This window comes from Bos mutus, chromosome 6 (genome assembly GCF_027580195.1).
Source record: "Bos mutus isolate GX-2022 chromosome 6, NWIPB_WYAK_1.1, whole genome shotgun sequence".
NCBI lineage: Eukaryota > Metazoa > Chordata > Mammalia > Artiodactyla > Bovidae > Bos > Bos mutus.
Window position 1 is genome coordinate 84,130,414 of NC_091622.1, and position 23,262 is coordinate 84,153,675.

The window sequence follows — 23,262 nt, forward strand, 5'->3', positions numbered from 1 at the left end:
CCATAAAATTTATAGCTATTTTCACACAAAATATGGATCTGATATATCGGAACATTACTATATTAGGTTTGCCTTCTTGCAAAATGCTGGTGTCTTTTCTTAGCTTTGCTTTACTACGTGTTGTGGCTTAGCTTTTCAGGTTGAATGGGTGATTATGAATTTTAAAAGTTTAGCTGGGTTGCGGAGGGCTAATTTCAGTTAGTACAACTTAAATTCCTCTGTGTGATAATGGCCTCTGGTTAATCAGTTTGGATTTCTTTTTTTCAGATCAAACCAGTAAACTCAAATATGTTCTACAGGATGCAAGATTTTTTCTCATAAAGAGTAACAACCATGAGAATGTGTCCCTTGCCAAAGCTAAGGTATTAGCATCAGTTCTGTTGAAACTATCCTAACCTTGAAAATTTTACATGTGAAGGTGGACTTAACTATCACTTGAGTACATGAGATACTGTAATATTCATTAAAGCTTTAAAGCTCTTTCCCACAGTTGCCCTCAGGGTCTGCTTTTTTTAACTGGTTAAGCAACCCAAGTAGTAACTTTAAGTTTTATTTTAAGTCTTCTGAAGATGAGTTTAGAAGTAAAATTATTCAATATTTGAAGAATATATTTCATTATACATTGTACTGCAAAAATGGTTCAAGTTTTGTGTTTCTTTATTCCAGTTGCTAGTTTATTATACCAACACTTTTTAAAAAGGTTCTTTAGTCAGCCAGTTTTTGTTTTGTATTACTGCTTGTTTTCCACCTTGAGGTTTTCTTGCAAAGAAGGTGTTCCTCTATGGAGAATCTCAAAAGTAAGATCACTTGGATTTCAAAGAAAAGAGAAGACTCAGTTTACAGGCCCACCCTAGCCTTTACAAAAGGGATATACCTGGTTGCTGTCAGATGTTGTAAGATTAATTTTTTTCTAATGTTTTGTTGTAAAATACATCTACTTTTTATACAAACTATTACAGTGTTTTCATATTTTTGGTTTAAGACAGTTTCCACTGACTTCAAGAAAGGTAAAACTAAACATTTTTTTAAAGATATTTCTGTCAGTATAATGATTCTGTATTTCTGATTTGCGGTTAACCCATTCAATTTTACAGATGGAAGGAATAATATGCCAAATAACTATGTAATGGAAATTTATTCTGTTCCTCAGCTGGAGTGGATTTAGGCAAAAGTATTTAAGCATCTAGTGTGAATGAGATCTAGTATGTATCAGCAGATCAAACTGAATTGGAGCTTCTGCTTTACTTTACCATTCTGCCTCTTAATCTTTCATGAAGAAAGAATTGATTAAAATGCTTTGGAAATGGTAGCTGTGTTCCAGCTGTACATAAAACACAAGTCTCTTCAAACTATTGGTATATGAAAATTTGAACTTAAATTGAAAAGAAAAAGGATTCAAACTTAATAGAAATTCTTCCCTGTGATTTACTCACATATTTTTGCATCATTAGGCAGTTTTTATTTTACTTATTTTTATTTTATTTTTTAAATTAAAAATTTTTTTGGCCCTGATACACTACATGTGGGATCTTAGTTCTCTGACCAGGAATTGAACCTGTGTGCCCTTCAGTGGAAGTGCAGAGTCCTAATCACTGGACCACTAGGAAAGTCCTTGAGCAAGTTTTGTTTTTGTTTTTTCAAATTATGAAACTAGGATAACACATTTATTGGAAACTACAGAACAAAATTACATATAATTCCACTACAGATTACAGTTAACTTTTTAAGTAGATGAATTAAGATTTTTTTTGTTGGAGTTTCAGTATCACACTCTAAAATTAATAGAGTGAATATACAAAAGTAGAACAGTATAGTAGACGTGCAAAGCACTATGAACCAATTCAACATAATTAAGATTTTATACAGTTTTCACACAACAGCAGGGTACAAATGCTATTCATGTTACCATAGACTGTAATCCAGGAGACAATTGGAACATATCCACGGATGTAAAACAAAGTGAAAAATTTCATAGTCTAAAGGTATTGAAATCATACAGTCTGTTCTCTTATTGTGGAATTATGTTAGAAATCAATGTCAAGAGATATTTGAAAATAATACACATATTTTCAAGTGTATTGTGACATTTACCAAAAGAGATCTCTGACTTAGCCATTGAAAGTTTAGACACAATTTTTAAAGAAGAAATGTACACATTGTGATTCACTTTCAAACAAAATGTTTTTCTGGTAGTAAATGGTTCTAATTTAGAGTAACTGTTGGTGATTGTTGTTATTGTGTAAAATTCTAGCTCATATGTTTTGGTCAGCTCCTGCCCTCATGTGTTTCACTCATAGTTTTAATATTTTTGTTAAGTTTGGTTAATTTTCTCCATATTTTTCCCGAGTATTATATTATTTTGACTGCTGATAAATAGGACCTTTATTCATAATAGCTTATTGGTAGCCTTGGTCTTTTGCAAATATAATTGGAAACATAAAAGATTTATATTAATTTCAATCTGTGATCTTCACATCATTTATATAGGGTGTATGGTCTACACTGCCTGTAAATGAGAAGAAATTGAATGTTGCATTCAGATCTGCAAGGAGTGTTATCTTAATATTTTCTGTGAGAGAGAGTGGAAAATTTCAAGGTAAAATTTCATTGTTAATTTTTCAAGGGAAATTTCAGGGTAAAAATAAATTGGATATGTAAAAACATTAATTATATTTGCATGAATACATTATAACTTCTTCCCTTAGGATTTGCAAGACTTTCTTCAGAATCACATCATGGAGGATCTCCTATACATTGGGTACTTCCAGCAGGAATGAGTGCTAAAATGCTGGGAGGTGTCTTTAAAATTGATTGGATTTGCAGGTAAATTACACACTTCACTGTAGATAATTAAAATTGCCCTTGTTTTAAGTGGGCTACCAGTTGATAATGTTAACATGTATGTAGTTGTAATTTATTATCCTAATTATTCTCCCCTTTTTTGGTCTTACTCCTAATCTGATTGGGACCTGTGGGGTTTATTCAACAATATTGAAAGTAAAAATAACATTATATACTTTGTTTACAACCTTTATAATCTAAGATGCATAGGGCAAAGATTTAGTCAAGAGTTTTATGTATTTCATTGGTTCTCTGTGTTAGTAACATAGCAGAATTTATGAACCAGACAAATGCTTGGAATGTTACTTAACATTTATATTTAGTGGTTTAACTTGGCATTTTATTACTGTAAAGTAGGAAAATAGTCACTCTTTGGCTTGGCTGAATAACATTTTGGAGGTGACTGATTTAGTTGTGAACAAGTAGTGTTTTTTAAGGAAGTTAGCAAAGTCATGTTAGTTAGCATTGTGATTCTTGAAACTGAAGTAATTAAGATTTAAATGTTTGTTATAAAAATAACTTACTTTGAACTCAGAGTTATTTACTACTTTTTTTGATTTTACTGAATGATTTTACATTGTTTTAAAAAAAAAGATTAAAACAGTCAGTTTAGATAATGCAGAAAAACTTAACACTTCAGGAAATGGACAGTTTGTTGTCTGGAACTGCCAGCTGGGGTGAAGGCAGAAAGCTTTTATAGGATAAATAGTAATGAATAAGAAAGATACTAATAAGAGATTATTTGACTGGGTGGGGTAGCATTGTCAACCTTGCTTGGAATGAGGAAGCCCAGAGCTGGCTTCATGTTTGGGGACTGGCTGGTAGGACATACTGCATTTCTGGTCAAATGGAGCATTTATAGGAACATGAAAGTTACCTAAATTTCAGTTTGCTGGTTTGGCACCTTGGGCAGGAGTGACTCCATCTTGGGCCTAAAAAGGTATTTCAACAGTCTGAAAAGCTAGTTATTTAAGTGATCTTGGCATGCACAAATCTACTACTTGTAAAATTAATTTTAGTTAAATAAGAATTACCTGAAAGGAACCATAAGGATTTTTTGGTATTATAAGTTGACTTAGGTGGATTTTGAGGGGGATAGAGGAATTAGATAAGAAGGAAAAATGCTATTTGTTTTCATGAAGGCAAACTAACACACAGAAGAACTATGAAATCAGAAACCTTGGGGGTGGGAGGTGTTGGGTATGTTGGGTGATAGAGGGAGCCACCTTTTCAATGAAGCAGAGTCAGTAAAGAGAACAACAAAAGGCAAAGATTATTATTAATGTGGGTCAGCCTAAGGAGTTAAACGTTTACTTTGGGACACTGAAGAACTATGAAAATACATGGGCAGTGATACAGCAGACTATGCTGATATTTAATGGAATAGCAAAATGCTAGAGAGATATATATATATATATCACCATTACTTTCTATAGGGAAAAATTAGAAGCAATCTAAATTCTCTTGTACAGGAAATTGGTTAAGTAAATTATGGTTTGTAATGTAATACATGTAACATGAAAAGATTTAACAGATGAAAGGATACATAATTACATTGAAATGCATTGTTAGCATGGTGAGACTATAGATAATATTCCCATACTCCATTGTACCCAGGGTTTTAAAATGAAGTTCTTTATTTCTAAAATTAATCATAATCAAAATTACAAAGTTTAGAAATCTGGTGGTAGTTTATAGGGAAGACAAGTTATTTCTTAGAGATGAGACATTTTTACTTATAATTTTTTTGATAGATAAAGGCCAAAGGAAAGGTTTGCTAAGTCTATGGTTTTATGACTAGAGACATTACTGGTGTCACTGAAAGATATTTGGAGATGATGCTTTCTTAGGAATAGAAGAAAAGTAATTACCCAGTTTTAGATTGGTGGTAGCAAATTTTATTTTGAATTTTACTTATTTAACTTTTATTTTCAAATTATTGATAAATTTCTCAATTTTAGAAAATTAATTTATACACAGATTATTGTGTCATTTTCTTCTTCATTGACTTACTGGCAGTTTTACTATCTTATTTATATTAGCAACAGAAGAGGGAAAAATTCAAATAGTCCATCCTTCTAGCAGTTTGCAAAATTTGGGGTAGTAATTCTTATTTTTAAGTAAGTTTTAAGGTTTACCTGAAAAGAATATTTTTAAATTAAAAAAAATACAGCTTTAAAAAGAAAAAGTCACAAGTATGTTCAAGAGTAATTTTATAGTACTTAAAAGTTCTGAGGAGGCACATGATATTATTACATTGATATTTCCTTGGGTAAGTCACTTGAACTGTTCTCCATATGAAATGAGAATTACTTATAACTGTTAGTGTTAAAATGATTCATCAGTTCAGTCACTCAGTCGTGTCCAACTCTTTGCGACCCCAATGAACCACAGCACACCAGGCCTCCCTGTCCATCACCAACTCCTGGAGCCTACCCAAACTCATGTCCATTGAGTCGGTGATGCCATCCAACCATCGTATCCTCTGTCATCCCCTTCTCCTCCTGCCCTCAATCTTTTCCAGTATCAGGGTCTTTTCCAATGAGTCATCTTCACATCAGGTGGCCAAAGTATTGGAGTTTCAGCTTCAATATCAGTCCTTCCAATGGACACCCAGGACTGATCTCCTTTAGGATGGACTGGTTGGATCTCCTTGCAGTCTAGGGGACATCAAGCATCTTCTCCAACACCACAGTTCAAAAGCATCAATTCTTTGGCGCTCAGCTTTCTTTATAGTCCAGCTCTCACATCCATACACGACTACTGGAAAAACCATTGTCTTGACTAGACGGACCTTTGTTGACAAAGTAGTGTCTGCTTTTCAATATGCTATCTAGGTTGGTCATAACTTTCCTTCCAAGGAGTAAGCGTCTTTTAATTTCATGGCTGCAGTCACCATCTGCAGTGATTTTGGAGCCCAGAAAAATAAAGTCTGACACTGTTTCCCCATCTCTTTCCCATGAAGTGATGGGACCGGATGCCATGATCTTAGTTTTCTGAATGTTGAATTTTAAGCCAACTTTCTCACTCTGTTCTTCTTCGCTTTCTGCCATAAGGGTGGTGTCATCTGCATATCTGAGGTTATTGATATTTCTTCCTGGCAATTTCGATTCCAGCTTGTGCTTCCTCTAGCCCAGCGTTTCTCATAATGTACTCTGCATATTAGTTAAATAAGCAGGGTGACATTATACAGCCTTAACGTACTCCTTTTCCTATTTGGAACCAGTTTGTTGTTCCATGTCCAGTTCTAACTGTTGCTTCCTGACCAGCATACAGATTTCTCAAGAGGCAGGTCAGGTGGTCTGGTATTCCCATCTCTTTCAGAATTTCCCACAGTTTATTGTGATCCACACAGTCAAAGGCTTTGGCATCATCAGTAAAGCAGAAATAGATGTTTTTCTGAAACTCTTTTGCTTTTTCGATGATCCAGTTTAAAAGGATTAAACTTTAATAAATACAAATCAGATATGATAGTTACTAGAGTTTTATTTAAGTGCCTTTTGGATTTAATAACTGGCTCTGAGTTTTTTTTAGGTGTGGTCCTTGGATCACTTGCATCAGCAGTATCTGATTATTAGAATGTAGGATTCTGACATGTGCCTCAAACCTGTATGCACACACTCATGCTCACTCACTCAGTTGTGTCCAACTCTTTGTAACCTTTTGGACTTTAGCCCGCCAGAATCCTCGTTCCACAGGATTATTTTCAAGCAAGAATACTGGAGTGGGTTACCATTTCCTCCAGGGGATCTTCCCAACACAGGGATCAAACCTGAGTCTCCTGTATCTACTGTATCTTCTGATTTGCAGGTGGATTCTTTACCACTGAGCCATCGGAGAAGCCCCATAGGCACACTTGAGTTTTTAAGACTAGATGGTGCATGGTAGCACATAAGGAAGGAAGCATGCATAAAAAGTCCCAGTTGCCACTGGGAGTTAGATCAAAATAAGACTAAAATTATAAAATATTATTCAACCAGAATTAAATCTGTGTTTTAACCTCACCCCTATCGGGTCCATTCCAAATAACCCATTTCTCTTTTCTTTCATGGTTTCTCTGCTATTCCTGTTAGCTTTAATGACCAACTATTTAGTACATACAGAGTCTTTGTACAGTTCATGTTCTTTTTTTAAATATGCCCCATTTACTAAGCTCCTTAAAGTAGAGAATCACTGCCATGTTACCTAGAATACTCACAGTAGAGATAAACATCTGTAGGCCTCTTCCTTACATGTCTGCTCAAAAGCTAGTTTTTAGGATGCCTGCTATATACTCGTGATAACCACAGATGTACCATTTCTCTTAGTTTTAACCTGAGCCCTGTTGTACTTAAAGCGTCAAAGTTCCCTGTGATATTCAGGCTGAGATTAAATAATTTGTCAAAACAGTGGGCATATGTCTCTGGAATTCAGTTAGAACCAGTGCCATCAAAGAACCACCAAAGAATTTTAACCCCAAGTGACTCAACCAGCTCAACATAATGCCTTTTTTTGGGACCAAGGGTAATCCATGGCTAATGTTTAAATAGCAGTGATAATTCTGTGCAATAATAACTTGAAACCTTCCTGTGCTTTGGTAGTTGAAAGTGAAAGTGTTAGTTGTTCTGTCGTGTCCAACTTTGTAACCCCATGTATTGTAGCCCTCCGGGCTCCTCTGTCCATGGAACTTGAGGCAAGAATACTGGAGTAGGTTGCCATTCCCTTCTCCAGGGGATCTTCCTGACCCAGGGATCGAACCCAGCTGGGTCTCCTGCATTGCAGGTGGACTCAACCATCTGAGCCACCAGGGAAGGTTGTAGGTTATTCCTTTCTGTAACTTATTAACTGGCAATTTAGAAGAAAAATATAAGAAACTTAAAATACAGTTTTTAACTATAGATCTGTGTCTGGATATTCTAGGCTTTGCTATGGCTTTAGTTTAGCTTAATGATGATCTCTTTCCTCCCAGCCCTCCCTGAAGTGGCGGGGTGGGGATGTGTGTATATATGTATATATGTACACATATATTTTTGTTTGTATACACTCTTGAACCACTCTTGATGTGTGAGGTAAGATGTCTTTTAGATGAAGATTCAGGCCTTTTAGTAGTACCTAGTGGGCATTTATTTCCACCACTCACTGCTCACTTTTCCCATACATTGACATCACCACCACAACAGATCATGCCACTTTGTAACTTTAATCTTTTCCTGTAGATGTTAAAAATATTTTCTGAGGTTTAAAAAAGTCCAAACTTTGAGCATTTAATATTCATCTTTAAGAAAATTCACATAAGGCTAGAAGTAAATGGTTGTATAGCTTGTCCATTGGACCAGGTCATTTGCATGTAATTTTTCTTCTCTGTTATGTCTTCACTCAGGTCCTTTTCATTGCTTCAGAAGTATCTCTGCTTTACCTTTCTACCTATGACTTTTCCTGAGTCACTTTTCTTTCAGGCTTATCCCTTATGCCACCTTTACCAGGTGGCATATAGAAGCATTTTCTATTTGTTTCTTTCTTGCTTGCCAAGACAAATACGACCATTCACATTAAAAGCAAAAGTTCTATACTCTGTTTATGGTACTCATTCTTTTTACAAAATACTTGTGTGTGCTTATTTATTGTTTGGTGAAAGCTGTTTAAAAAAGGTTAGGAATTAAAGCTTTTTATCTTACTCATCTTTGTATGCTTTTTGAGCAGTTTTATTTGTAGATATAGTTCTTTAATTAAAGCATTTCTTTAATTTGGCATTACTTTATACACAAATAGATGAAACATTATTGAATGATGTTAATTTCTGATTTTTTTTGGCAACAGGTATTTATTACTTGTCATGTTTATGTTCATTGTTGTGCTATAAAAATGCAGGGTATCTTTTTTTTTTTAAACTTGGCGAGACTATTTTGCCCTGTGGCTCAGAAACTGGAGCCTATAATATAGAGTGAAGTAAGTCAGAAAGAGAAACACCAATACAATATATTAATGCATATATATGTAATTTAGAAAGACAGTAACGATGACCCTATATGCAAGACAGCAAAAGATACAGCGATGTAAAGAATAGACTTGTGGTCTGTGTTGGAGAAGGCAAAGACAGGATGATTTGAGAGAATAGCATTAAAACATGTGTATTACCATATGTAAAATAGAGGACATGAAGCAGAGTACTCAAAGCAAGTGCTCTGGGACCACCCAAAAGAGGGTAGGGTGGGGTGGGAGGGGAGGTGGCAGGGGGAGGACACCTGGGAGGACACGTACATCCGTGGCTGATTCATGTCGATGTATGGCAAAAACCACCACAATATTGTGAAGTAATTAGTCTCCAATTAATAAAAAATGAAGTATAGCATTGTAGTGTAAGAGGAGAGATAGTGCATAATTAATACATGCAAATATGTAAATTTATAAGTATAAAATTTTGTATTATTGCTTTAGCAAAAGGGGAAGATAATTGAATCTGGGAAAGCAGTCTTGAACCAAGGGTAGGGGACATGTATTCATGTGGTATTAACTGCCTGGTTAAAGTTCATCTCTTTATTGATCAGTTATTAAAATATACAAGATTTTTAGTACATAGATATAAGATGTAAACATTTGATGTGTTATTTCATTTGCAAGCTACCTAAAACAAGTTTGAAGAGAGTGGCACTATCCTTATATTTATAAGATGAAGAAACTCAGGTTCAGAAAAGTTGAGAGAGACCAAACTGTCTTGGTGTCTTAGCTCATATTTTTAAGCATATTTAGCTTTTTTTTTTTCTTTTTGAGAATACAGGAGAATGTGAAAAGTGTGTCTCTGAATGTGGCTTTGTTTCTGGGAAATAATCTCTATCAATCTTATTTAGTCGCATTTAAGTCATGATTAATAGGAATTCATTACTAAAGTAGTATAAGGTCTTTAAAAGATTCTGCAAAATAGTATAATTGATATCACTTTGTGTTTAGGCGTGAATTACCCTTTACTAAGTCAGCTCATCTCACCAATCCTTGGAATGAACATAAGCCGGTAAAGATTGGACGTGATGGACAGGTTTGTTGTTTTAATTGATTCTAAAAAACATATATTTAATCACTCTTATAGAAATCTTTATTGAAAGATATTTTAAAACCATTTTTGAGTGAATTTCTGAGGATGATTGGGGAAAATATTCTTATTTGGAGTTTGTGATTACTGTAATTATGACTGATTTGATATGACCTCCGTTAATGTAGAAAGGTAGATTTATTTGGTACTGGATTTATACAATTGAAGGAAAAGTTTTTGAAGAGAACTGGCACGATTTTAAAAACCTTTTAGGTTTAGGTTTTTCATTGTATTATTACTGCTTAACAGATTCTGATACATTTTAGAAATGCCACTTAACATCTTTACTGAAGTTTTCTGAATAGAAAGAAACTATTAAAAGGAGATGAGTATGTGTATACGCAGGTTGTCGAGTCTGCAGATAAAATTAAAAATGTGCAGTGATTTAAAATAAACCTAGGCTTGTGACCCTTAGTTTTCTAAATGTAATTTTGAACCAAGTTTTTATTGCTTGTAAGTGAAAATGTTGGTAATTTAAAATAAAAATTATATAAAGCTCATAGATTAGTTTGCCCTTGTTAATATATTTCAGTGCATTTAGCAATTCATAACCATGAAAATTGTTGACACACTAAACATTTTTTCTCCATTGTATTAAGATGGATGACTTCATCCTGATACTTAATGTATTTTGCACAAAGAAATATTCCTTTGTTACAGAGGGTGACTGTCACAGATTCTGTAGTTAACCTTGGAGATTCTGTGCTGTGCTTAGTCATTCATTTGTGTCTGACTCATTGCAACCTCATGGACTGTAGCCCACCAGGCTCTTCTGTCCATGGGAATTCTCCAGGCAAGAATACTGGAGTGGGTTGCCATGCTCTTCTCCAGGGTATTTTCCCAACCCAGGGATCAAACCCTGGTCTCCCGCATTGCAGATGGACTCTTTACTGTCTGAGCCACCAGGGACACCATTTTTCCCCTTACATAAATACGTGAAACACTTTTGAAAAGCTTTTTAAAATCTTTCAAGGAAGTTGATTGGAATCTCATGTGATCATCAACCTTGGGAAGGAAACCTCCAAGTCAGCCTATTTTTGTTCTGTACATCAGGAAAATACAACAACTCTATCGAAAGTTTCTCCTTTTTTTCATTTTGTAAATTACTGCTTTCTTATTCCAGGAAATTGAACTTGAATGTGGAACCCAGCTTTGTCTTCTATTTCCCCCTGATGAAAGTATTGACTTGTATCAGGTCATTCATAAAATGCGTCACAAGAGAAGAATGCATTCTCAGCCCCGATCAAGAGGACGACCATCCCGTCGAGAACCAGTCCGGGATGTGGGAAGGTTAGAAACGTTCTTTGGACTGATAATAGGCACATATATCAGAATAACATGATGGAGGAATATGATTCGTCAAAAGTTTGTCCTGCGGTAAAGAAGAAAGAGAAAATCCTCAAATCAAGCTGCATGGACTAGTTTGTGGCTTCATTGAGGATTTCAGATGGTCACCTTGGTCTCAGTCATTTTTCAAGAGGAAAATGGGGATCTTTCCTTATGCAGAAAAAATTATCTGCTAAAGAGTGATAACCAGTTTAGATTAGATAGTAATCTGATAATACAATGTATACCATTGAAATGAGGTAGGCCTTTGTTGCTAAGAACAGGCTAGAAAGGAGGAAGAGGAGGAAGTCTTTATTTGCAAAAATTGTTAATATTTTGTAAAAAGCCTTTTCTTTCAGGTGTGTCTCTGGATAAACCTTATCAGATATGGGACTTTTATAAAGGATCACTATTATTTTTTCAGAAGATGACGCCTCATTTATTAGAGGATAAAATATTTTAAGTTATTTTGATATTCAAGAGGAGCATTGTTGGGACTGTTTCAGATTTTACCATCGTGATGTGTTAACCCCATTCTCAATATTGTCTAACATGTACCCCGTGAATTCACACATCTTGCTGAGCTTCTGAAAACTAGGTTCTTTCCAAAGGGGATCAAGTGGCCCTGGGAGACCCGGCAACAAACCAAAAAGAAGGGCTGTTGCTGTGTCTGTTTACAGCTTTTCCAGATGCTGGCAGTACCTGTGGACTTAAAGTGTTTTTTAGAGGATCGCCATGGTTGTTGATCACTACTTTATGAACTAAACAGCATTTTCCAGGAAAAGGGGTTTTAACTTGTTACAGAATTGGAGAAGTCTTTGCAAAGGACTGATTTAAGCCCTTCACCCAACACCTTACCCTGAGTAGATTTGCATACAGCTAAATCTAAAATATTCTGCTAAAGACTGTTGGATGTGTGGTTGATGGGATGAAACCTTTGGTTAAGTTTCCTTTTGGTGGAAACATCCTGTGGTAGGTACAGATAATCCAACAAGAGTCCCCTTTTCTTTGAGCTTAAGAAGGACACTGTCAAGTAGGTAGGAGGAAACCTGGCAGAGCCCCCTTACTTTTGGCCTAAAAGGACTGATCACCAAGATGTCTTTTGAAGTTTTAAGCTAAGAGATTTCCAGTGCAATACAGTACATACAAGTGAAGTTTTTACCTCAGATTTGCAATGGACTGTAAACTATACTTATTACACCACTACTCCTCTCAAGCCTGCCAGGGCCTCCATATTTGTATGTGGCTTACAGCTTAAAGTCAGTAGTTGGACTACTTTATGAACTGTTACTATCATGTTTTATACCGGTCGTAAATGCACTCCCCAAACTACAGGAAAGCGGTATGTTTATTTTTTAAACCAGTTTTTAATTTTCTTAGTCTTATTTATTGTAGATGCAACTGTTTTTATTATGTTGGGGGGCTTGGGTTTATTGCAGCTTTGTAGTTTGAGTGAACTTGTGTTGCAGAAGTTTATGAAAGCAGTAAACATTCAGAAATAACTGGAAAGCTAGTGATGCCCAGGTTATTACAGAGATTTTGACAAGGGTAAAAAGACATATTTATTATTACCTTAAAAAACCTGAAATTTTGTTTTTTAGTTTGTATAGCTCTTTATTAAATGCTAAGTATAATGAAGTGTATTTCATGATGTATATACGTTAACCTTAATGGTTACATTAACCGTTGAGATTTATGGAAGATAGTGAAGAGCAGCCTGCTGCAGATAGTAAAGTTTCACCTTCTAAAGAATACATTTTGAATTTGTATTATGAAACTCTGTTAAAACTCTGCCCCATTATTTGCCAGTTTATTTTAAGGCATTGTTTCTGGGAAAAAATTCCCACAATTTGTAAATGTTATTAACTTTAGAAATTAGTTTTTCAAAGTATTTAAACATTTTTAAAACTTTCCTGTAAAATAACTTTTAATAAGTATCAAATTTTCTGTATGATCATGTGAAAAGTATAATTTTGTACAAAGCAGAAGAAAAATATTTAAGAAATACATAATTTTATTCAGATTTAACCTAAAATGACACTAATAAGTTTAAATATATAGATTTTAGGGTTACCTGTTGTGTAATGATGAGAAGTTTTTTCCCCTTTATTTTACCTGAATGAAGACTTTATTCAGAAAAGTGTTTTAATTGTTAAACTGGATATTTATATTAGCTTTAGCTCATTTACTTTTGTTTAGATAACTAAAATGTGATTTACGTATTTTGAACAGATTACTTTTAAGTGTCTGATCATAGCACAAGGATTAGAGAATATATTTCTTTCTAGCAATACATCTAAAGATTGGTGTATAAGAATTTGAGGAATTAAAATTTAGAGATTTTAAGATGTTCACGAAAGACGAGGCTGTTATTCTAAAGGAAATAATGAGCTTTTTTTTGTACTTATTTCTGTCAGAAACTCTTGCTTTGCTGTTTGTTCTCCTAGCAGTTTCTGGTTTAATTTCTAATGTGTCTAATTTATGTAGGCGTCGACCAGAAGATTATGATATTCATAACAGCAGAAAGAAACCAAGGATTGACTATGCCCCTGAGTTTCATCAGAGACCAGGTTAATATTTTATAATCCTGCAGATATTTGACTTGAAATGATTAAAAACAACAACAGCACAGAATCTTCTATCATGACCCTATAGTTTTAAAAGTGAGAAAACTTTAGGATGCAGCTATTAATGACCTGAAATTGTAGGAAATGGAAACTGCACTTGTGTTTTAAGATTAAATAGGGAAAGCAATGAACTTACACTCTTATTAGGATTTTTATTCTCTTTGATACTTAGTATTTCCTGTGGTAGAAAGCTTTAATTGGAAACTGAAATTATGCTGTATTTTTCTAAATACATCTTTGATTTTCATATTTTTAGAGAGGAATGGGAAATGCTTGGTTTGTAATCTAAAAGCAGCTTTTCAGTTAACCTTTCCCTTACTGGAGTTGAAAAAGGCACACTGTAGTTAAAGAGAAGATATTTATTTAAAACAGTCAGTGATACACTTATAAAAATCAGACCATTTGGAAGTTGGTGTTAGTGAGCATTACAGCCTTGTTACATGACAGATGGCTTGATAAGCCTCATTCTTCTCCAAAATGGGATATTCTGAAGAAGTAAAATTTTTCCCCAGTAACTTGGCCACTTAAACTTTTTCACATTTTAATTTACTAAGTTCTTATGAGAAGAAGAGGGGAGAGTATTTCTCTGATTACTGTGGTTCTTTCATTTAAAATGTATATATTTTAATTTTTACAACTTTCGTTAATTTTGTTTTTCTCCCCTTAAGTTTGCATTTTTTAAAGCTTTGGTTGACTTAGCAAGGCTTATGTATTCTCAAGGTGGAAGGTAAACATTTGTTTTAAGGAAGACCTATTACAGTGTCCTCAAGATAATTCCTCTGTCCTTACCTTCCTATGGTGCAGCATGAAGAAATTTCTGTCTAGCAAGAATTGGGGTGTGGATTTAGAAGATCCATATGCAAACCTCTCTAACAGTTTATAATTCTGTGATATCAGTAAGTTATTTAGTTACTTTCTAATTATCATGTAATCCGAGAAGAAAATCTGAAAATGGAACAGTATGATAATAGTATCAATAGCTTCACTATTATATCATGGGAAGAATTGAAATGAGTGGTAAGGAAGGTTTAATTATGATGCCATAATAAAAAATATAAGTTTGATATACTAAAATGCTTGATGTTTGAACAGGGTATTTAAAGGATCCACGATACCAGGAAGTAGATAGGTAAGTTGGGTTCATTTTTGTTCAGTTTTGAATTACATTCTTGGAACTAGTTTATGAACCACCTGAATTTAGTTTCACAAATCTTATTCCCAACAGACGGTTTTCAGGAGTTCGCCGAGATGTATTTTTAAATGGGGTAAGCATTTCTTTTTTTTTATTTAATGCACATAAAATCAGTATCTGCTTTATTTTGTAAGTTCTGGGTTTTTATTTATTGACATTATCATCTTTCATTTTAGTCCTACAATGATTATGTGAGGGAATTTCATAACATGGGACCACCACCACCTTGGCAAGGAATGGTTTGTATTAATTCTGTTTTTGCAAGTTATATAATTTCATTTGCAGTTCCATACATTTTGAATGCTTACTTGGAGTATGATTGTTACAGTTACCCATTAAGAGACATAAAATACATGTCTGGTGATAAGTAAAATTGCATGCTGTTTTTAAAGTAAAGGCTAATGAATGATTGGATTTGTATTAATAGTGGAGGCTTAGTTGATAAATGTTATGATTTATTATTGTGGTGGCTAGTAGTGTAAACTCTTCAGGGTTCAAATACCTTCCCGTCTCAGCTCTGACTTTAGAAAAGTTTCATAATACATTTTTGTCTTAGTTTTCCTTATCTGTGAAATTTGGATATCCATTCATTCTTTGACTCATCAAACTATTTAGTACCTACTCTGCACGACCCTGTTTGCTCTGGGTGTACCTCAGTGAATAAATTGGGACAGTATGCCTATGCTTGTATAGTTTAAAATTTAATGGAATAGTGTCAACCTTGTAGGATTGTCAAGAAGCTAAGTTTGCAAAATACATGTTAAGTTTAGCATAGTGCCTGACCCTGATATTCAGTAAATTCTCTATGTTAAATAAGGTTAACTAAATCTTGTTCCTGACCTTTAATTTTTTCCTTTTTTTAAGAAAACTGGATGTTCTTCTTAAAGTATATTTTAAAGTATTAAAGATAGCTGAAGCATTAGTTCCTAATAAAATAAAACAGCTTAGAAGTTTAATTTGTTCTGATTGTTTCTTACCTTTTTATCTTAAAATGCTGCCTGTAATGTGGCCTTTTCATCTGACTTTTGTTTCACTTAAGGTACTGTATACAGACAGATGAATTATTTCTTTCCTTTAGAGTATGACATTTAAAAAATAATAGTAATATCTTGGCCCTAACTAGGGGGAGAACTACCTTGATTTTCCATCATTCATTTTATAATTGCATTATTCATTTTATAATTTCATTAGCTCTTTAAATACATTTGTGCATAGTATTAACATGACTGATTCTAGAGTCAGATTATCTGATGTTGTGTCTAACTTCTACCCTCTTTAGTAGCAGTGTGAATTTGAGCAAGTGACCTAACCGTTTGGTGCCCCAGTTTCCCTTTTTGTAAATTAGGATTACATAATAATACTATTACTTATAATTCTATTAGCACCTATCTGTAGGGTTGCTGTGGGGATTAAATGAGACTTCTAAAGTGCTTAGGACAGTGAATAGTAATCACTGTGTAGGATAGGCTTTTGATTTCTAGTGGTATTTTATGGTATGTAACATGTTAGATGATGGGGTTTAAATATTCAGGAGTTTCTTACACACATTTTTTTTCAACAAGCAAATACAGAGGGTATTTTAAAGAATGCTAATGTCATCAAAGTAAATGGCTTCAGCAGTAAATTCTTTGGGTTGGGTGGTTTGGATAGGGGAATTCTAAGAATGGTTTGTTACAAGGATGTTTTTTAGATGCTTATGGAAATGGTTTTCATTTTTTAGACTCCTTATCCTGGAATGGAACAGCCTCCACACCATCCTTACTATCAGCACCATGCTCCACCTCCTCAAGCTCATCCCCCTTATTCAGGACATCACCCAGTACCACATGAAGCAAGATACAGAGATAAACGAGTAGTAAGTGCACAAGAAGGCAAAAGCGTGAGGGAACTACTTAGAATTCTGTAGATAATTTAAATGTGGGGGACACTGACTTATTGGAAAAGACCCTGATGCTGGGAAGGATTGAGGGCAAGAGGAAAAGGGCGACAGGATGAGATAGTTGGATGGCATCCCAACTCAACGGTCATGAGTTTGAGCAAGCTCTGGGAGATAGTGAAGGTACAGGGAAGCCTAGTGTGCTGCAATCCATGGGGTCAAAAAGAGTCTGACATGATTTAGTGACTGAACAACAACCAGATTATGTTGATTAATAGATAATGGTTTCATATTTCTATTGCAGATTGTTTAGGCTAATCTCTTTGATTATTTAAGTGGATTATTTTTGAGTAAATATTTCTGGGTCTTCAATATAATAGTTGGGCTGAGTTTGTTTATTAAATGCTACACACATGATGACTCTGCTGGGCCACATAAACTTCTTTTTATCTTCCCACATGATAAAGAACATGCATGTCTGAGAACCAGTCAGAGCAGTAGTTTCTTATCTTTGAGATACTTTCATCTGTCATTTATTTCCTTATCTCATGAACTTATTAAGCCTTCAAAATAAAGTCACACTAGGACCATTAATATTTAGTAAAACAATCTGAGAATTCTAACAAACAGACTTTTGGAGAAGGAAATGGCAACCCACTCCAGTATTCTTGCCTGCAAAAGTCTGTAGACAGAGGAGCCTGGCAGGCTGCATGCAGTTCATGGAGTCACAAAGAGAGTTGGACGTGACTTCACAACTGAATAGCAGTAGACTTTTAGTAGTTTTTTTTTCCCCCCACCACTCAAGTGTACAGCCAGTGTATGATGAAATCTTAGTTGAATAGCTAGCTTGTGGTGTTTTTGAAAATGCCTTTTTTAAATGATCACATTACTTTCAAAAAGTTTTTCTGAGACTCTTAAACTGTTCTTGTCCTTTTTAACAGGTTGTGCTTCATGCACCATTATATAGTAGCTTTCTGGTTAATACATATGTGTAATATATTTTGTATTTATTTAATCGCTTTTTTTTAATATATGAAAGGTAGTGTGAAAATTTGAATCTTATAAGCTGACTTTTGAAGAAACAAAGTTCACTAAAGATGAGTTGAGAACTGAAAGAGGAACTCTAGAGCAGGGGTCAAACTTAGTAGTAGCCACAGTGACAACCTTGCACCTCACTTAGTTGCTTATCTTACCCTTCACTGTCCTCCTCAGCCTTATGTGTATTATTAGCTCTGTGTGAAATAGACTTCACAGTCTTATTGCAGTACATATTTTTAAAAAATTCTGTCAAATTCCATAAATTGTTAACAATGATTTAGTTTGAAAGAAAATCAGGAATGGAAGAATTCCCAATTTCACCTTTAGAGGGCGCAGTTGATTTGCTTTAGTTTGTAGACTCAAAGGAGGAAAAATTAAGTAGAATCCACCTGTTGCAGAAAAACATTGACATTTAGCATAGGTGGCCCCATGTATTGATGTTATTGATCATGCAGTTGGAGGTCATCATTAGGTGATTATTTGGCATAAATCTTATTAAAGAGATTGGTTAGAGAAATTAAAAACTGACTACAAGAAATGATTTTTTAATGAGATCTGAGTAAATCATCTGTTGTGTCTAATTAGTAAGACATCAGAATCCTTCTTCTAAACAATGTCAAAAGTGCTTTCTGTGAATTTATGCATTAGGGTATTTCTTTAGATTCTTCTCTCTACCAGACAATAATTACTGTAAATGGACTCATAAATTCCATTTGATTTTTGACATACCTTATCCATTTCTTACCTTTTCTAGCATGATTATGATATGAGGGTGGATGATTTCCTTCGTCGAACACAGGCTGTTGTCAGTGGCCGGAGAAGTAGACCCCGTGAAAGAGATCGGGAACGAGAACGAGACCGCCCTAGAGATAACAGAAGAGACAGAGAGCGAGATAGAGGACGTGATAGAGAAAGAGAAAGAGAGCGATTATGTGATCGGGACAGAGACCGAGGGGAGAGAGGTAGATATAGGAGATAATGCGCTTTTGGAAGCACTGATTGTTTAAAGATACAGAATCTTGTATTTTTCTTTTTGTGTGTGTTTACAAGTAGTAAATTTATTTTCAACTGTCTACTTAAAGTTCATTGTGTAGAAGGATTTATTATGACCCTCTTTGTTCCAAGCATGCAGTATAATAAGAACTGGAAAAACTCAAATCCTCCAAAAATGCACAGTTGACAATTTGAGTTGACACTTTTATTGGGACAGAATGGAACAGTCCAAGAATGTAGATACTGATTCAGTCTCTGTAAATCTTCATCTGCTTATAGGGTGTTCATCCTAGAGTTATTTTTTGTTCATTTTCTTTCTTTTGGATCTTGATTGATGACTGCCATGATATTTTGCTTTGATGTATTTCTAAATGTAGTTGCACACGGTTCAGTAAAAATAATGCTGCTATCAAGTATGCAAATATTGAAGTATGATGGTTTGACTCTATGGCAGTGTTGTAGCAGCCTCTTGGTTTCTCCCTTTCCCTCTTTTTTTTAATCTTAAAAAAGTCACTTTTTATTTTTCTTCGTCTTCAATGATGAGAGCAATATTAAGAAGACATTGCTATCTAATTTTTAATCTTTTTAGATAGGAAAACTTCTTATGTTCAGTAGCATGGTTGATGCTATTGGTTTAGCCTTCTCCTCCAAACTGTATACATTGGCTTGGAATGTTCACAACCTGCGTGTGTGGCAGCAGAAGATAATTCCCATATTCTACATTGCTACTGTTTTGTATAAAATAAATTGGTAAAGATTGACACTTATCTCTTGTGTTTCTTTCTTGTCTGAACGCAAGTTTGTTTTCTTGTGTATGATGTATGGGTTGGCCAAAAAGTTCATTTGGCCAAATAGTTCATTTGGGTGTTCCATATGATGTTATGGAAAGACCCAAATGAACTTTTTGACCAACCTATTAGTAGACATAAGAGAATGCTTTGTGCTTAGAAATTGTTGGACCCCCATTTGTCTTTTTTGCATATTTTATCGAAAATGATTAACCTAGGTCAATTATATATAAATGCTTACTTTTGTTTCTAATATAAGAACTAATGGTACATAGTGGAATTTCATTGATATTTTGGTTAAGGTATTCATTTGGTAGCATTTTTGGATCTACTTTGGTTACAGGATTATTTTGTTTTTTTCAGGTTTTGTGTTCATCTTTGATAAGTTAGATATTTCATATTTTACTTTTAAAATACACCTTTAAAATTAACCCTCATTAATCCCTCTCAGTAGTAACAAGCTATATAAAATATAGTTTATAAATAAATAAGTTTATATTTAAAAAAATAAAAGATTAAAAATTTTTTTTCATAAATCCACATGTTTATTTATTTACTTTTTAGTAAGTTTAAATACTTAAAGGATGCAACATCACACAGGTTCTATGTCCAGTAGCAGGAAGGTTGCTTTGAAATTCGGTACGAACCATGCCACTGTTGCTATGAGCGTGAGTTATCTTTTTCCAGATTACTCTGATTTTGTTAGGTTATCTGCCAGGAGTTACTGTGATGTTCTCTGCTTTGTGCACATAAGCAGATCACTTGCCTAGATAGAATTCATCCCAAGCATATACACCTTCAGTTTTCAGCAGAGCTGTGTGCTCCCTCTGGTTCCACAGACCCCACTTTTAGCCAACAAAAATGGCCTTGTACCACAGCCTTCCAGACATAGCTGTTGTTTTAGACATCCTGCTCCCAGCAGGCCTCCACAGGATCCAAGATGGCTGAAAGAACTGTATTTTAAGTTACCATTTTGGCCTTTGTTATGTTGAATATTTAAATATTTGTGATATTTGCGTGTTTGATCACATTTTCTCATTTTCATACACTGTCATAATTCTGTGCTAGATCATGTTCATAATAGTGTCAAAAGAACACAAGAACTTCACTGTTGAATGATTTTTAAAACTGTCAGCTTACTGCTTTCATATTCTCACTGACATTTAGAATATTTTTCCATGCGCTCCCAATTAGTATTTAGGTTGGTGCAAAAGTAATTGTGGTTTTGCATTGTTGAACTTTGTCGTTTGATATTGAAATATATTCTTAAATAAATGTTATGTTTACATCATTTTAGCACATTTCTTGCCTTATATTTCTGCTGAAGATTTATAGCTGTTTAATTTAGACTAGAGAAATGATGTTAGACAAAGAGCAAATTCAAGCGATTTTCTAATTGGAGTTCAAAATGGTTTTTATGCAACAACCAGCTCTGGTTGGACCAAGAAGTTCCAAAACACTTCCCAAAGCCAAACTTGCACGCCCAAAAGGTCATGGTTACTGGTGGTCTGTTGTCAGTCTGATCCACTACAGCTTTCTGGATCCTGGCAAGACCATTACATCCAAGAAGTGTGCTCGGCAGATCGCTGAGCTGCACTGAAAAGGCCCAGTTCTCTCCACAATGTCTGACCGTTCAACCAGTGCTTCAGAAGTTGAAAAAATTGGGCTATGAAGTTTTGCCTCATCCACCGTATTCACCTGACCTCTTGCCAACTACCACCTCTTCAAGCATTTTACAACTTTTTGCAGGGAAAATGCTTCTACAACCAGCAGGAGGTAGAAAATGCTTTCCGAGAGTTCATTGAATCCTGATGCATGGGTTTTTGTGCTACAGGAATAAGCAAACTTGTTCCTCATTGGCAAAAATGTGTTGATCGCGGTGGTTCCTATTTTGATTAATGAAGATGTGTTTGAGTCTAGTTATAATGACTTAAAAATCACAGTCCAAAACCACAATTAACATTTGTACCAGCCTAATAGATATATATTGTTCAGTTGCTCAGTTGTGTCTAGCTCTTTGTGACCCCATGGACTGCAGCACATCAGGCCTCCCTGTCCTTCACCATCTCCTGGAGCTTTCTCAAAAACTCATGTCCATTGAGTTGGTGATGGAATCCATTCATCTCGTCCTCTGTCGTCCCCTTCTCCTCCTGCCTTTCAGTCTTTCAAAAAAAGGATTTATTTTAAATCTCTGCAGTGGGGTTGAGAAGAAAGAACACTTATGTATTAAGAAACCTGGATTCTGAATCAGCATTGCCTTTGATTAAACCAGTTGGTAATAAATTTCACTAACATTTTGTTTATTCACCAGTACATTTTACAAGTTAATATCAGTTCAGTTGCTCAGTCGTGTCTGACTCTTTGCGACCCCGTGGACTGCAGCACGCCAGGCCTCCCTGTCCATCACCAACTCCCGCAGTTGACTCAAACTCAATGTCCATTGAGTTGGTGATGCCATCCAACTATCTCTTCCTCTGTCGTCCCCTTCTCCAGTCTTTAATTTTTCCCAGCATCAGGATATGTGTACATATATTTAATTCATTGACCCAACCATCATAAAAAATTTTGCTTCTTTCCATATCAGCCGTATTTTTTATCTCAATCCCTCCACTGAGGAATTGTGACCACTATCTTTAGCTTCAGAAAAAGCTTTGCTTGTCTCTTCATCTTCCTTTACTGCAGATTCTTTTACTTCTCTCTTTGCCAGCACTTTGGCTGTTCTAAATTGCTAGTCTGATGGGATGACATGAACCTTGACCCTCAAACCACCCTACCCATGTCAGTTCATGGTTATCACTAGCACTGAGTTCTACCCCCCTAAATTTTAGGCACCCCTTTGCATCCTGGGGCTTCCCAGGTGGTGACACTGCTGCTGCTAAGTTGCTTCAGTCGTGTCCGACTCTGTGCGACCCCAGAGATGGCAGCCCACCAGGCTGCCCTGTCCCTGGGATTCTCCAGGCAATAACACTGGAGTTGGTTGCCATTTTCTTCTCCAGTGCATGAAAGTGAAAAGTGAATGTGAAGTCGCTCAGTCGTGTCTGACTCCTAGCAACCCCATTGCCTGCAGCCTACCAAGCTCCTCTGTCCATGGGATTTTCCAGGCAAAGAGTACTAGAGTGGGGTGCCATTGCCTTCTCTGCAGGTGGTGCTAGTGGTTAACTCACCTGCCAATGCAGGAGATGTAAGAGACTTAGGTTCGGCCCCTGGGTTAGGAAGATACCCTGGAGGAAGGTATGGCAGCCCATTCAGTATTCTTGCCTGGAGAACCCCTTGGACAGAGGACTTTGGCAGGCTATAGTCAATGAAGTTGCAAAGAGTTGGACATGACTGATAGATTTTAACACACAGCATAGCATGCCGCATCCTGAGTCTCAGATTAATCCCTTCTTTCCCTGTCATGTAACTATGATCCTATCTCCTGACTTGGATCAGGGTTCGTTGTCCACTCTTAACAGTTACTATTTTCTTTGCCCACCGAGTGACTGGTATGAAGAGTCCAAAATGTGATATTCATAGCT

At 35.3% G+C, this 23,262-nt stretch overlaps 1 protein-coding gene and 1 pseudogene across 5 annotated transcripts in view; one reads left to right on the plus strand and one right to left on the minus strand.

The window, feature by feature from the left end:
- YTHDC1 (YTH N6-methyladenosine RNA binding protein C1) overlaps positions 1–19,723 on the plus strand; it is a 38,195-nt gene extending 18,472 nt beyond the window's left edge. For 3 of the 5 annotated variants that reach the window (XM_070372480.1, XM_070372477.1, XM_070372478.1), the window contains 11 exons: positions 268–362; positions 2,488–2,596; positions 2,706–2,823; positions 9,766–9,850; positions 11,028–11,194; positions 13,718–13,800; positions 14,950–14,986; positions 15,059–15,122; positions 15,226–15,288; positions 16,770–16,904; positions 18,718–19,723. In XM_070372480.1, coding sequence (XP_070228581.1) covers positions 268–362; positions 2,488–2,596; positions 2,706–2,823; positions 9,766–9,850; positions 11,028–11,194; positions 13,718–13,800; positions 14,950–14,986; positions 15,059–15,122; positions 15,226–15,288; positions 16,770–16,904; positions 18,718–18,942 — 1,181 coding nt within the window. In that variant the 3' untranslated portion in view covers positions 18,943–19,723. The remainder of the gene's footprint in view (positions 1–267; positions 363–2,487; positions 2,597–2,705; positions 2,824–9,765; positions 9,851–11,027; positions 11,195–13,717; positions 13,801–14,949; positions 14,987–15,058; positions 15,123–15,225; positions 15,289–16,769; positions 16,905–18,717) is intronic. The other 2 variants (XM_005908498.3, XM_070372479.1) reach the window with 1 other exon arrangement.
- A 146-nt stretch (positions 19,724–19,869) lies between these two features.
- LOC138988231 (large ribosomal subunit protein eL33 pseudogene) lies at positions 19,870–21,143 on the minus strand (annotated as a pseudogene).
- Positions 21,144–23,262: the final 2,119 nt, after the last annotated feature.